This window comes from Aquarana catesbeiana, linkage group LG04 (assembly GCF_042186555.1).
Source record: "Aquarana catesbeiana isolate 2022-GZ linkage group LG04, ASM4218655v1, whole genome shotgun sequence".
Taxonomy (NCBI): domain Eukaryota; kingdom Metazoa; phylum Chordata; class Amphibia; order Anura; family Ranidae; genus Aquarana; species Aquarana catesbeiana.
This window is the reverse complement of record NC_133327.1, coordinates 519,441,443-519,457,760: the sequence shown is the minus strand read 5'-3', so window position 1 is coordinate 519,457,760 and position 16,318 is coordinate 519,441,443. Positions and strand designations below refer to the sequence as shown.

General features: G+C 43.9%; 1 protein-coding gene across 1 annotated transcript in view; it reads left to right on the top strand.

Moving 5' to 3' along the window:
- MTHFD1L (methylenetetrahydrofolate dehydrogenase (NADP+ dependent) 1 like) overlaps positions 1-16,318 on the top strand; it is a 455,506-nt gene that overhangs the window by 143,409 nt on the left and 295,779 nt on the right. Inside the window, exon 17 of the mRNA XM_073627780.1 lies at positions 7,102-7,178. Coding sequence (XP_073483881.1) covers positions 7,102-7,178 — 77 coding nt within the window. The remainder of the gene's footprint in view (positions 1-7,101; positions 7,179-16,318) is intronic.

Below are 16,318 nucleotides of genomic sequence, written 5' to 3'. Positions count from 1 at the left end.
CATTCGTCTATGGCCTGGTCAGCAAGCGGTTAAAGGGAATATGTTAGCCTTGTATCTGAATCAGAATAATTCATAAGACATCACATACCTCACATGGACATCATCTTTATAAAAACACATCTCAAAAAAAAAGTATATCTATCTATCTATCGATCTCACATTTAATATACCCTAAAAAGCCTCTAGCACTCAAAAGTTTGGACTGCGGGAAGAAGCTGTTTTGCAGCCTGGTGGTATGAGAAGAAATACTCCTACAATGCCTGCCAGGAGGCAAAACTAAACAAGACACCAGTATACCAGTGGAGGGTGAATCCTGCCTTTAACGCTAAAGTTTAATCACCTTATATATGGCCTTTCCTGGTTTCACTCTCATCAGCATGCTAAAGTCATTTTAAAATCCTTTCAGTTTTTCATTACGTATTTTGTTTTAAACCTAGTGGCAAAAGGCCATCAGAATCCTGTAAATATGAGTTTCCTTAAAACTTCATCGCACGCTAAGACCCCTTTCACACTGAGGCAGTTTTCGGGCGTTGCGCTTGTGGGACGTTAGAAATAGTCCTGGAAGCAGCATCTTTGGGGCGGTCTGGGAGCGCTGCATACAGTGCTCCCAAAACGCCCCTGCCCATTGCATTGAATGGGCAGCGCTTCCAAAGCGCTGCAACGCGTTCTTTGGGGTTAAAAGTGCTTTGCTAGCGGCCGAAAAGCACTGCTTAAACAGCGGTAAAGTGCCGTTAAAACGAGCAGCGCTTTACTGCTAACGCATGAGCGACCCCAGTGTGAAAAGGGTCTGACTCAGGACTCCCTTCCATATTTTTTTTTTTTATTTTTTTATTTCTCAAGAGCTCTCAACCTTGATTCAAGCAGTGGCCTGGCCCTTTGGAGGCATTATGGAAAATATCAAAATGCCTTGCTGGGTGGATGTTAGTCTGAAGTAGTGGGTGTTCCTAGACTGTCTTGGGTAACGCTCACATGTGATACTGAGCCTCCATGATTTAAAGAACTGAAATCCAATGAATGAAAGGGGCAGGCCAGGGACAGTAAGGCTGGGGTGCAAAAATCTAGACAATGTTGAATGTCCTCCAGCTAGGAAATGAGGAATACTATATCTGACATGCTGCAGCATCTAATGCACACTCTGAAAAGCATCACATTGTGCAGCAAAATCAGAGTAAGCTATTTTATTACTGGAGAGGAGCCTGTGTAACCAGTGGCGTCGCTAGGGGGGTGCGGGCTGCACCCGAGTGACACCTGCCAGAGAGGGGTGACACCCGTGGGTGGAGAGCACCAAACCGGCCTCCCCCTCCACTCTGTTTACATCTACACAGGAGAGAGGTCCAAGGAACACATGTGCATATTACACACTGTTCTGAGCTCTGTACATTGTATTGTAATGTAGATGAACAGAAGAGGGGGACAGTGACCAGGAAGGGGGGCAAGTAAAAAAAGCTGGGGGGGGGTCTGCAGTTAGTGAGGGGGGTCTATACTGTGGGACGGTGGTCTGTACTTGGTGAGGAAGGTCTGTACTGAGGGAGGGGGGGAGGTCTATACTGTGGGAGGGGGATCTATACTGCGATCTGTACTTCATGAGGGGGGTCTGTACCTCCCAGGAAGGGGGATCTATACTTAATGGAGGGGGGATCTATACTTAATGAGGGGGGGTCTGTACTGAGGAAGGGGGGTCTGTACTGAGGGGGGACTATAGTTGGTGGAGGGGGGCTGACACCATGTTTTTCCGGATCGGGTGAAGCCACTGTGTGTAACTGCAATATTAAATATATGACTGGAGTTCAGCTTTAAAGACCCAACCAATAGGTAGTTGGAAGCCCTCTCCAGAACTGTTCTCTGTGGCAAGCACTGCTCTTCGCACAAGGTACACCCCTACTTTCTAAAGTGTGGGGATGTTAACCTTTTGTGGAAAGCTTGTGTATCAAATATTTGAGTGTGAGATGGATTTTTATTTATTTTTTTTCTCCATGCTCCCTTTTTAGTTTATCATTTTCAATCTTCATCAGGTTAACAGATATCCATTGTGCCCTCTCGGGTCATCTTGGATCATAGTGTCACTGCCTACATTTCTGTGGCAGAACAGGTATCCATCCGCAAGGTTTGTCTTTGCCACCCTTTAGCAAGGAGGCTTTCTGGGCTCTGTGAACATCGCGTATGCTCACCTGCATGTCCCTATGTTTTTAGCACATGAGCATTTTCTATGCTTTGCTGTGGATCGCCTGCATATTCAGTTCTTCGCCCTGCCTCCGGCCTTATCGGCACCTCCACCATGCTCAAGTACTAGGTCTGCTAAACTCTTGTTACATCCCATGCCTGTCTAGGGAACAGTCTGTGCATCCTCTGTTGGACAATGTGGCTGTCCAGATATTACAATCATTCTGCTTCAGAAATCATTCCTGGAATTGATTGTTTGGAGTGTCTGGGTCTAGTCCTATACACAGCTCAGGTCAACAGTTTCTCACTCGGGAAAACCTTCAAGCTCTATTATCTCAAGTTCATATTCGTCATCTGACTCTCTGCTTTTAAATGAGAGTCCTGGGTCTGATGGTAGCTTCCTTTTTGAGGCAGTGCCATTTCCCCTGTTTCACTTTTGACCTCTACAATTTAAGGTTCTGCTGTCTTGGGTCAAGTCAATTCAATTTCAGTTGATTTGGCCATCTCTTCAGCATTGGACTCTTACTGCTGGAGTGGAGTATCATTTGACCCAGATTCAGTAGGACATTGCCACAGCAGTGGCGTACATCGACCATCAAGGAGGAACCTCAAGTCTCCCTGCAATAAGCGAGGTAGAGCAGATCCTGTCCTGAGTGGAACTGCACATTCCAGCCTTGTCTAAACAGACATGGACATCCCAAGCATGGACAGTTGGCAGCAGACTTCCTTGGTTAGCAGCGTCTGAACCTGGGGGAGTGGTCCCTACACTGGAGCTGTGTTCCAGGGCCTGTGTCATAAGTGGAACATGCTGGATGTTGACCCTTTTGGCCTTATGGTTCAACAACAAACTGAACAGGTTTGTCTCCAGACTTAGTAATCCTCTAGCAGAAGCAATGGATGCATACCCCTCCCCAGTCTGTCTTTGGATGTGGCTTGGGCTGTAAGTTTCTCCCATCTACACAGGAGAGAGGTTCAAGGAACACATGTGCAGTTAGTGAAGGGGGTCTATACTGTGGGACGGTGGTCTGTACTTGGTGAGGAAGGTCTGTACTGAGGGAGAGGGGGGTCTGCACGGAGGGGGGGAGGTCTATACTGTGGGAGGGGGGATCTATACTGCGATCTGTACTTCATGAGGGGGGTCTATATTGCCGGTAAGGGTTTACCTGCTTCATTACACAATTTTGTGCTGGTTCAGACAGACCATCATACTTATGGTCTTAAAGATCAGGTTCCACCCTCCCCTGTCAAGGTGCATTCTACTAGATTGATGAGTGCTTCTTGGACTTCATCAAGCAACTGTTTCCAGATTTGCAAGGCTCCCACCTGGTCCTCTCTTCACATGTTCTCTTAAGTTCTTCCAGGAATGTTGAGACCTAATCTGATGCCAGGTTCAGATGTAAGGTCCTTTTTTAGATGGCTCTTTGAACTGCATACAGTCCTGTTTGCCTGTTTGTTTGCTGTGCTGCACAACCCTCAGACTGCTTTTGAATGTCCTGATAAAAATAAAACTTCCTGCATCCCTCAAGGGGAAACTGGCAGTAAAATCCCTTTCTTGGATAACATTGAGTGACACAGGCTCCACCCCTTGTGTTTATTATCATGCTTTCTGTACTCCTTGCTACAAAACTAAAGCATGCTGGTAGTAGAGGGAGGGAATATCCTAGACTGGACTACAGATTGTTTTATTTTGGTTAGTGTTCAATCCTCCTGTATGTGTCAGTCTAAGGAGAATGATGACCTGTGTCCCCCAGTGGTTTTAAAGAGTACAAAAAACTGATTTCTACATACTTACATGGGCAGGGGGCTTCTAGGCTTGTGTCTGATGTGGAGAAAACAAACTAGTTCTTTTCTGGGTAATAGGGACCTGGTGGCTTTTTTGAAGCTTTGGTTGGGATAAAGCCTTTATTCCTATGTACACATCTGTCCTGAGGCAGACCTTATTTGTCTCAATGGTTCACATTATTATTATTTATTATTATTCAGGATTTATATAGCGCCAACAGTTTGCGCAGCGCTTTACAACATGGGGGGCAGACAGTACATTCTCAATACAGGAGGGATCAGAGGGCCTTGCTCGTTAGAGCTTACAATCTAGAAGGGAGGGTCAAGTGGAACAAAGGTAATAACTGTGGGGGATGAGCTGATGGAGAAAATGACATGCTTTTACATCTATCAGTCCTAAAGTTTTGACCACTAAGATGTAACAAAAATATCATGGATTATCTCATGGCAGTGGCTTCTAAAAGTGGGTAAGATATATTGTGCAAAGAGGGAGCATTTTGCCCCTGAAGTTAATGTGTTGAAAGCAAAAAAAAGGGCAAGCATAAGGATTTGAGTGACTGTGACAAGGGGCATACTGTAGTGGCTTTACAAATTGGTCAGAGCAACTCCAAAACTGTAGCTTTTGTGGAATGTTCCTGGCCTGCAGTGATCAGGACCTACCAAAACTGGTCCAAGGAACTAAAACCGATGACAGTCATGGGCAGCCAAGGCTCTTTGATGCACGTGGAATGAAGGCTGGCCCAAGTAGTCTGATCCAATAGAAGAGCTACTGTAGTTCAAACTACTGAAAAAAATAATAATGCTGGCTCCGATAGAAAGGTGTCAGAACATCACAGGTTGTGGCTGCATAGCCGTAGACCGACCAAGGTGCCCTTGTAATCAGTGTCCACAGCCAAACGTGCCTACAGTGGGCATCAGAACTGGACCACGGAGCAATGGAAGAAGGTTGCCTGGTTTGAGGAATTCAAGAATGGTTTGAGGAGCAAATAACAAGTTTGAGGTTTTGACTTGGCCTTCAAATTCTCCAGATCTCAATTTAGTTAAGCATCTGTGGAATGTGCTGGAAAAACAAGTCTGATCCATGGAGGCCCCAACTTGCATCTTACAGGACTTAAAGGATCTGCTGTTGAAGGCTTGGTACCGGATACCACAGCATACCTTCCGAGGTCTAGTTGAGTCCATATCTCGAAGGGTTATGGTGGGCGAACATAATGTTACAGTTGGTATATGGTGTATATATATGTCAGCTGACTGATGCTTGGCTGCTTTCTTGCTCTCTCTGTTGTGGGTGTCTGCTGCTATATCTAAGGCCTCATGCGCAAGGGGACTCTCTTATTAGCTTACAAAAAAAACTCTGGTGCTTTACCCTGACCGGGGAGCTGCACATGCCATATACAAGTAAATGCTTGTACTCCACCAATACAAATGAATGGCTGTCTGTACATGGCCATACTCCTGTAAATGCGAATAGCCTTGTGGTTTACCCATGCATGTGTGCTGGGGAAATATTCTGTAAGCATTTTTTTCAGGTGTATATATACGCACCTACGGCAAATTTCCCTAAATGTGACACTTTCACATTTTGGGAAATATACTGTATGCACATATATGGGTAAACACTGATGCTGAAACAATTGACTTTTACACGAGTGTGTCTGCGTACAGCCTATCTCTTGTATTGGCGGCTGTACATGCGGCTTCTGGGACCAGTATTTTTACATTTGAGTACTTGTAATCTAATAAACCTCCATGTTCGCACACTCCACGTGCAGAGCCCACCAGGAAGTCGGCACAGCGCTGCGCTAATCAGGCAGTGAGACGTTTACCCAATATGCGGCTGCAGAGATCGGGAAATGTCTCACTGCCTGTGATTAGCGCAGCACCGTGCCGACTTCCTGGCGGGCCATCCATACTTGTTAGCATTCATTCACAGTACTGAAGCAAGAGGGTCAAAATGACATCCAAGTACCTAGCATTTTCAGGAAAGGTCAACAGTGACAATATCCAGGTTTCTCTAATGTCAGGCTTTCAAAAGGGGGGTTATGCCCTGAATAGCTTTGTCTATGCTTAGAAGTGGCACTTTGAATATTGGGCCATTAAATGTTGCTCTGGTGTTTTGCTACGATGTGTTTCAGTTTTAATGACTTGATATTTTTTCATTTACATATATACAGTATGTGCTGCATTGCCTTTTATGCTGTTTAGTGAAATATGATTGTATTTACATTTCTATATTTTTAATCAATGAAGCTCCTTGATCAGTGTCAAGTTGAGTGCCTGCATTCCCAATTACTTTAGAACCAAAAACTCTCCGTTCTTTGCACTTACACTTACATCAAAACTTACAACATATAGGTCATGTATATAAAATATATGGCACTGTATTTAGTAATGAAGCTAAAAATGCATACAAAAGGCATAAAACTTGAAAACCAGTTATCTGATCACCATTTTATAATACAGTATAGTAATGAAACACTGTAGCAATGTAGCCCTTTAAATCCATGGGATCTGTGAGTTTCATGACATGGAGCCACTTCCTCTGGACCCACGATTCACTTAACGAAATTGGGCTTTATATCAGCCAATCAATAGCTGGTGGTCACAAAATATATTTTTTTACATAGCCTGTAATGACCTATATTAGTACAGCGCAGTCTTCAATTAAAACCACAATATTTACTTTTTATTTATAATATAACCACAATATACAGTAATACAACAGAAAAATGATAACTATAATCAGTAACTATGAGGTACATCGTATGTATTCTCATTAAAACCAATAGTGTCAAATGCTTACTTGTCATTAATATGCAAATTAAAAAAAGAAAAGTCTGTCACCCACTCTCTCATACTCAGTGGGTACAGCTCAGCCATGTGGTGCGAGTCCAATGCATGGTTATTCTATTAATGACTTTGTTGTTTTTTTCTTCATACACACACAAAATAGTAGGCTATATCACCTTGGCCTTTGTTATACCTTTTTTTTAAGGATTTCTCCAGTTTTCTGTACGATTTTTTTTTTTTTTTTTTTTTGTTATATAGCATTACGTGTTTTCATCTTGTTTCGCAACATCTGTCTTGTTAATGGGTTAAACTTTTTGTACTCTCTCTCTCTCTCTCTCTCTCTCTCTCTCTCTCTCTCTCTCTCTACAGTGCTTGACACAAATGACAGATTCCTCAGGAAAATCACAGTTGGAGAAGCAAACACAGAAAAGGGTTTTTCTCGTCAGGTATTACCACTGAGAGGAGTCAAATATTCTCATGGCTAGCAGTGATTTTATAGCGGCTTTCTGTGGTTTTTATGTCATTTGTGTGGGCTTTCTGGTTTTATGCAAGCCCTCAAGAATGATGTGTGAACTCTGCATTATAATTGGCATGGAGAAGTAAACATGCAATTTGTTCTAATATGAAATCATTTTGTTTTTATATGTACACACAGAAAAAATTGTTTTCCCATTTAGATGGAATTTATTTGATATGAAGCCAGGAGTTCCCCCTTTTTTGTAGAGGATGTGGGATGTATTGCAAATACACGTATTCCACAGTCCTCTGAGTGCATGTTGAGCATATTTTCTCCAAAACACACACTCCAAGTGTTCTCCATAGTGTACCTGCATTTAAGAATGGTCACTTTTTTTATTGCGCTCTTCCAAAGTTGGAATCAGCGCAAAAAGCAGCTCAGGGATGTAACAATGTTTGTTGGCACAGCTGCTAAGATGTTCTCATTGAGGTGCCTGGGTGCAGAATGTTCTACTGCCTTACCAAATTACAAATTGTCACAATACAATGGCACAGCGGGAGGGATTCCCCCATCAACACGGACTGTATCTAGCGGTTTTCTTTCCTCCAAACCCTGGTTGAAGTAAAGAAAATTGCAAAATCTATGGGGTGTCATCGGCCATTGAGGAAGCCAGGGGAGAAGGGCCGTGTCCCGCTGTCTGTCAATGAACGCAGCAGAGGGACTCGCAGACAGCTTACACTGACAGTCTGCAGGAGACCTGCATGGCACCAGCGATCTGATTACTGCGGGTGCAGTGCTAACCAGGCTCCTAAAAAAAAAAAAAAAAAAAAAAAAAAAAAAAAAAAAAAAAAAAAAAAAAAAAAAATGATAAATGCACTTTTTATTTTTACATGAAAAAAAAATGTAACTATTATTTTTTATTAAAAGGTGAACTTATTATTTAAAGCATGTGTGAATCCTCACCTTGTAACACAATCCATTCAGTTAAAATATAAAAGGCTATATGTATGTATATATATATATATATATATATATATATATATATATATGTGTGTGTATATATATATATATATATATATATATATATGTGTGTGTATATATATATATGTGTGTGTGTGTGTATATGTATGTATATATATATATATATATATATATATATATATATATATATATATATATGTGTGTGTGTGTATATATATATATATATATATATATATATATATATATATATATATATATATATATATATATATATATATATATATATATTACACCTTTTTTACATACCCTTCTGTTCTTGGCTGCATTGGGAGCTAGGGTAGGAGAAACATCAGCACATTGAACTTCCCAGTGAATAGCTGTGCAGGGGAGGGGCATGTCAGCACCAGTCTGATCATTGGAGGAGAGCAGGCTGAGTTCCCAGCACAGCTTGAAAACTGACCATGCTGTACTCTCATGCCTACCAAGGTCAGTGTTTAATAGGAAAGCAAAGGAACTGGCAGGAACACCAGTTTAATACAAAGGAAGCAATACAAAGAGCAGGATACTTTTCCATACAAATGTTGGGTCAACATGTTCTTTAACCACTTCATTATTGGGCATTTTCACCCCCCTCCTTCTCAGACCAATTTTCAGCTTTCAGCGCTGTCAGACTTTAAATGAGAATTGCGCAGTCATGTAACACTGTACCCAAATTACATTTATTTATTGTACATCATGGGACACAGAGCCTTAAGTAATTAATGGGTTATGGGCCACCTTCAGGTGTTGACACTGGTATATCCAATCAAGGAAGTTCACTCCCTATATAACCCCTCCTCTTTCCAGGAGCACATCAGTTTCGCCAGTGTCTAAGGTGTTGGTCACGAGTGAAGATGTCCTTTGAGGAGTTCCATGGTGACCCATGCTGGTATTTAAAAAACCTCCACAACCAGATCCATCCACGCCACTGTGGCCACAGGATGGTACCCAGGCCTCGCATAAGAACAAAGTTTTGTCTGTAATGTTTCTCTTTGAGGGCTGGACTCTAGGAACCAGGACTCTTTTTTTTTTTTTTTGGTCTTGCCACATTACTTAAAGTTGTCCTGAGGGGTGCTATACAGGTCAAAAGGAGTGGAACCCCTATTAAAAGGGACCCGGTCTTTGAAGGTTTAACTACGCTGCCCGCCGTGATGGGTGAAGCTTGGATCTGCTATTAGCAGCATCCTGCAGCGAGGATAAGGTAAGGGGAGAGAAGCCTAGGAACTGTAAAAAGTCCACCTATGCTTTTTCTCATTAATTTGTGAATGCAATATATAATAATATTTATTGTAATATATATATATATATATATATATATATATATATATATATATATATATATATATATATATATATATATATATATATAGAACTCTGTATGTCTCCTCTAGAGGGAGTATATTACACTTACCTTGTACGATGCCTTTTTCAGCAGCTCTGTGTCTGGCTATAGCAGCAGGTGTGGTCCCAGCAGCCAGAGGGGGGTTTTTAATTGAACAGATGGTGTTCCTCTTCTGAGGGATCTAAAGGGGGTACAGCAGTAGTTTATGAACATACAAAAGCAACCATTTGCATTTTTTTGTATATAGTGCATCTGCAGACCCGAATGCCGTCCGCACGTGTGGACTAGTGTTTTTTTTTTTTTTAAACAAGGAGGGGGGGCGGGTATTGCAGAGTGGAGTGGCTCACAGATAGGCGGCGCCGTGTGTGGGATGTCCACATGGAGCACACGGCGCATACACTAGGGCGGAAGACACTGAAGACTCCTAATCAGGTTCTCACCTGAGGCTTAACACAGATGCTCTCAGTTCATATGCTGAAGACAGAAGTCTGTCACACTAAGGGACACAGGAGCGCTGGGCATGTAAAGGTGTGTAAGCAGGCATTTCCAGTACAGGAAATATGGTTACTCAGCATCAAAGGCTGATCCTTATGGTGACATTGTTTTTTGCTAAAACTATTGTTCAGCAAATACCATAATTTTTTTTTTTTAAAGTGCCTCTGCTTTTGTGCTTGCCACTATGACTTCCAGAACTACCACAAAGGTACCAAGGATTCCACCCCCAGGCGCTGGGAACTCCAGTCATGCCTCCACACTGTCATCCTCCCCGGAGATACCTGACATGGCAAGCCAGGGTGAGTCATTGGAAGCAATTGGTGGTGCAACTGCTTCTCACACTTCAGCCCCGGTATACGTGATTGAAGATGCATTTTCCTCTGCCCTGCAGGGCTTAGAAGGAAGATTTAGCGGCTTTAATCGCATCCTCCATCCAAGAGGATAGGAAGCGTGCTAGATCCCCCTCCCCCACCTCAAACCCCTTTTTCCAAAGGGAACAGTGGGCACAGGATTTAGGTATACCCTCAGGTGATCACGGGGAAAAACAAGCTGAATTTTCCTCTGTGGAGGAAACAACCATTGATGAACCTTATGCAAACTCGCAATCTGACAGATTGATGGTACAAACTCTTACAGAAATGGTTCATTCCACTTTTTATGCTACTCCTCAGAGTCAGCTGAAAGCATGTCCCTTCATTGGGTTTAAAAAAAAAAAAAAAAAAAACCTTTACAGCCTATTTCATGCATTACTAGAAGGGCTTATTTATGCTGAATGGGATCATCCAGATAAGCATTTTCTCCCTCCAAAGAGTTTCTCAGTTCTCTATCATAGACAAAAAATTCACAAAGGATGGAAAGTACCAGCAGTAGACGCTGCGATTTCCAGCATCAATAAAGATGCACAAATGCTTAAGGATCCAACAGATGATAAGTTGGAATTTTTTGTTAAAGTCCTCCTACCAAAGGCACTATGTTTTGCCATAGACGCCATAAAAGACTCTATCCACCAAGCGTCCTGCCTTGCGCTTGTGCTAAAACACATACGTAGGACCCTGTGGTTGAAAAGTTGGTCAGCCGAAGCATCTTGCAAAAAGGCTTCTGACTAGTTTCCCTTTTCATTGGGGAAGATTTGGTCAAATACATCCAAATGATTTCTAGCAGGAAAGGTACTCTTTTGTCCAAAAGAAGGTATAAACGTCCTCCTTCCCCTGCGCCAGGGGCAGCTGCCTCTAGGCAGTGGTGATGGCCTCCACCGTCAGACTCTAAGAGGAGAAAACATTCAGCCCCTGTATACATGATTGAAAATGCGTTTTTCCTCCGCCCTGCCGGGCCTAGAAGGAAGATTAGCAACTTTAACCGCATCCGCTATCCAACCAACCAACCTTCACTGCCTTTTTCATGCGTTTCCTGTACATGTACAGATCCACACAGGAAATCTAAATCAGTTCCTGTGGATCCGCTCCTTTCTATGGAGTTGATCAGGTCAGTAGTTTCTATCCTACAAGGAGGAAAACTTCTGGCGTCTATCGGCATCAGGGATGCATATCTGCATGTCCATATATTTCCCGCTCACCAAAGGTTCTGCGATTTGAAGTAGAACAGCAGCATTTCAGTATATCGCCTTGCCCTTCGGGCCAGCTACAGCACCCGAGTGTTCACAAAAGTGCTAGCCCCACCTCTAGCAAGGTCAAGGGCACAGGGCTTAAACAGTCTTGCCATATCTAGACAATCTATTGCTAATAGACCAATTGGTGTTCGGAGTAAGGTGTACGCATTACACCCAGTTACCTGGAAAATTCTGGGTCGCGTTCTTAACCTAGTGAAGTCTCCCTTTAAAACAGCTAAAAAAAGCTGGAGTATTTGGGTCTGCTCATAGATACAGCCCAGAAAAATAGTGTTCTTGCCCAGGCAAAATACAACTTCATAAGAGAGTTGGTGCGGAAGGTCAGGTCAAAAGGAGATCCCTCCATTCGCCTTTGCATGATGTTGTTTGAAAGGATGGTGGCTTCATTCAAAGCAGTTCCTTATGCCCAGTTCCATTCAAGACTGTTGCAAAACAATATTCTATCTGCTAACAAGACGATCCAAGCTTTGGACTTTGCAATGCAGCTGTCCTCAAGGGTGTCCCAAAGCCTCAATTGGTGGTTACTAACCAGAATCTGCTGAAAGGAAAATCCTTCTGACCTGTTATCTGGAAAGTGGTAACGACAGATGCCACAGATGGGGAGCAGTACTAAAGTAGACAACTGTCCAAGGACAGTGGTCAAGAACTGGAAGAGCCTTGCCCATCAACATCCTAGAGATTTGGGCAGTGCGTCTGGCTCTAAAGACCTGGACTTCCTGGTTAAGGGATTGTCCTGTCAGGATCCAATCCGTCACTGCTACGGCTGTGGCCTATACCAATCACCAAGGGGGCACCAAAAATCTCTCAGCACAGAGAGATGAACCATATTCTAACTTGGGCGGAAAGAAATATTCCATGCCTATCGGCAGTCTTCATTTCGGAAATACAGGAATTCGCCAGCGAACTACTTAAGTAGCCAGCAGCTATTCCCAGGGGAATGGTTTCTTCACCCTGACATATATTTTCAGGCTGTTTGTCAAAGATGGGGGACTCCGGACGTAGATCTTCTAACGTTCAGTTCAACATAGTCAACTTTGTGTCCACAACAAAGGATCCATTCGCATGCAGAACAGATGCGTTGGTGATACCTTGGGATCAGCTTTCACTGATCTATGCATTTCCCCCTATTCAATTGCTGCCTCGATGACTTTGCAGGATCAAGCTGGAAAGAAAGACGGTAATTCTGGCGGCACCAGCATGGCCCAGAAGGTCATGGTATGCAGAAATCGTAACAATGGCAGTGGAGGATCCAGGGTCCCTTCCACTAAGGCCAGACCGGCTCTCACAGGTGCCGACTTCCAGAACTATACATTTATAGAGTCTGGAAGGCTTAGGTTTCCTGGTGTGAATCCAAGGGTTGACACCCTTGGAGATATATCATAGGCAGAATTCTTGCCTTTCTACAATTGGGCGTAGAGATGAAGTTGGCCTTGAGTACTATTAAGGGCCAAGTCTCAGCCTTATCGATTTTATTTCAAAAAACGCATTCTTAGCCTGGGGTATTATACAAGGGGTGATGCAGATTAGTCTGCCAGTTATATCACCTTTAAGTAGAGGTCGACCGATATATTGGCTGATTTTTGGCCTTTTTTAATTAATCGTCATCGGCCGATTGTGCTGATAAAAAAGGCTGATCTAAAACTTCAGCGTGACTTGCAAATTACTTCTGTAATAGAAGTCAATGCAAGTTGTCTGAAGTCTTCCTGTGGAGACTTATCTCTCCTATCTGGGCAGCCTGCCAAGTCTGAAAAAAGAAGCAAAGAGATACAATGTTTATACTTATCAATGGACTGAACTCCCTGTGTAGGAGTTTTCAGTTCAACCATTTAAAGTCTAAGGCGCCTTTCACACGGACAGCTATTCTGCCTTAGTTAAAAGCATGTTTTTTTTTTCTGTGAAATTTAAGACTCCAGGCACTGCGATCAGCTGCATTTGCACAGTTCGATTAGCTGCGGTTGCGTTTAGCTGCAGTTTGCCATTTCCATGGCAACCCGACAGGGTACCGACTCGTATTGAACAGGGATCCGACTTGGATCCCTGGCACTATTTGGTATGAATTTTGAGGGGGAACTCCATGCCAAATTTTAAATAAAACGGCATGTGTTCCCCCTTCAGGAGCATACCAGGCCCTTCGGTCTGGTATGGATTGTAAGGGGAACCCCTACATCGAAAAAACGGCGTGGGGTCCCCCCCAAAATCCATACCAGACCCTTAGCTGAGCACGCAGCCCGATCGGTCAGGAAAGGGGGTGGGGATGGGCGAGCGCCCCCCTCCTGAACCGTACCAGGCCGCATGCCCTCAACATGGGGTGGTGGGTGCTTTGGGGGAGGGAGCGCCCTGTGGGCCCCCCCACCCCATAACACCTTATCCCCATGTTGATGAGGACAAGGGAGGACAAGGGCCTCTTCCCAACAACCCTGGCCGTTGGTTGTCGGGGTCTGCTGGCGGGGGGCTTATCGGAATCTGGGAGCCCCCTTTAATAAGAGGGCCTTCAGATCCTGGCCCCCCACCCTATGTGAATGAGTATGGTAACCCTACCCATTCACCTAGGGAAAAATTGTCAATAAAAAAAAAACACACTACACAGGTTTTTAAACTAATTTTATTAGACAGATCCGGGGGTCTTCTTCCGACTTCGGGGGTCTCTCCGGTTCTTCTGCCGGGCTCCTCCGATATCTTCTGCTCTCTTGCCGCTCTTATGCTAGCGGTGGCCTGGACTTCTGCCGCCTTCTCTTCTTCCTTCTTCTCTTCTTCCTTCTTCTCTTCTTCCTTCTTCTCTTCTTCCTTCTTCTCTTCTTCCTTCTTCTCTTCTTCCGATGTTGACACGACGCTCTCTCCAGCTGCAATGCTCTCTGAGCGCCCCGCTATGACTTATATAGGTGGTGACCCCGCCCCCTTATGCCGTCACAGTCCCTGGGCATGCTGGAACTGTGACGTTTTAGAGGGTGTGGTCAGCATCACCCGGTGACCATGCCCCCTTATGACGGTGAAGGGGAAAAAAAAAAAATCTGCCTCATATATCGGCCATTGGCCGCCGTGATTTCTAAGCATCCGCATCGGCCAGAGAAAAACCCATATTGGTTAACCTCTACCTTTAAGCCCTTGGGACTTAGTTTTGTCAGTGTTACAAAAACAGCCATTTGAACCGATACAACATATTCCCTTAGTGACAAGGAAGCTGGTGTTTTTGGTTGCTATATCCTCAGCAAGGAGGGTGGCTGCTCTTTCTTGAAAAGAGCCAGATTTGATTATTCATGAGGATAGAGTGGTGTTACGCCCTCGTCCAGACTTTTGCCAAAAGTGGTTTCAGGTTTTCACCTGAACCAAGATATTGTCCTGCCATCCTTCCAAAACCATGTTCCAGGGAAGAAAAGTCACTACATTGTCTTGATGTGGTGAGAGCAGTGAGAATCTATTTAAAATGGTGTTCCACCCAAAATAAAAAAAAAAAATGCATGAACGTGTGCCTAAAAAAAAAAAAAAAAAACACAAAAAAAACATTTGGAAAAAATTTTTTTTTTTTTTAACTTGCCTCTAAATGCCTGTTGCTAAGGGGTCCCTCGTAGTGCCTGAGCTGGTGACATCACTTCCCCTCGGTGCAGGAAGGGCTCAGCTCTGCTCCCTCCCTCTTGTCAATCATCTGGGACACATTACAGGTCCCAGATGACTGAGCGGCCAATCCGGGTGCCGCTCGCGCATGCACAGTGGGTGCCCGGCTGTGAAGCCACAGCCCGGCGCCCACAGTTGCAATGCCGGCGCCGCCGAAAGGAGGGGGAGACGAGCAGGGCTTCTATCCCCCGCATCGCTGGACCGTGGGACAGGTAAGTGTCCGATTTTATTAAGTCAGCAGCTGCAGTATTTGTAGCTGCTGACTTTTTTCATTTTTTTAAAAAAATAGGAACTCCTCTTTAAAGACAACTGCTCAGATTCTTAAGACTGATGTCTTATGTATTCTGCCAGAGCGTTCTAAGAAGGGACAGGCAGCATCGAAATCCACTGTCGCTAAGTGGATTCGGCAAGTTATAATTCAAACTTATTAAGGGGTAAGATTCCTCCTTTTCAAGTTAAGGTGCACTCTACCAGAGCTGTTAGTGCTTCTTGGGCAGTGCGTCACCAGGCCTCCATGGGTCAGATCTGTAAGGCCGCAACTTGGTCTTCAGTGCATGCATTCACAAAAATTTTATCAGGTGGATGTAAGGAGGTATGAGGATATCACCTTTGGGCACACTATGCTGCAGGCAGCAGTATAAGTCCTCAAGTCTGGGGTTACCCTGCGGGTTGTCTCCCCCCCCCCCCCCAAGTAGCATTGCTATGGGACGTCCCATTAAGTAATTAAGGCTCTGTGTCCCATGATGTACGATAAAGAAAATGGGATTTTTATTACAGCTTACCTGTAAAATCCATTTCTTGGAGTACATCATGGGACACAGAGGTCCCTCCCCTCTTTTGGGATTTAAGTATATTGATTTGCTACAAAAACACATGTGCTCCTGCAAGGAGGAGGGGTATATAGGGAGTGAACTTCCTTGATTGGGTATACCAGTGTCAAAACCTGAAGGTGGCCTTTAACCCATTAAGTAATTACTTAAGGCTCTGTGTCTCATGATGTACTCCAAGAAAAGGATAGTACAGGTAAGCTGTAATAAAA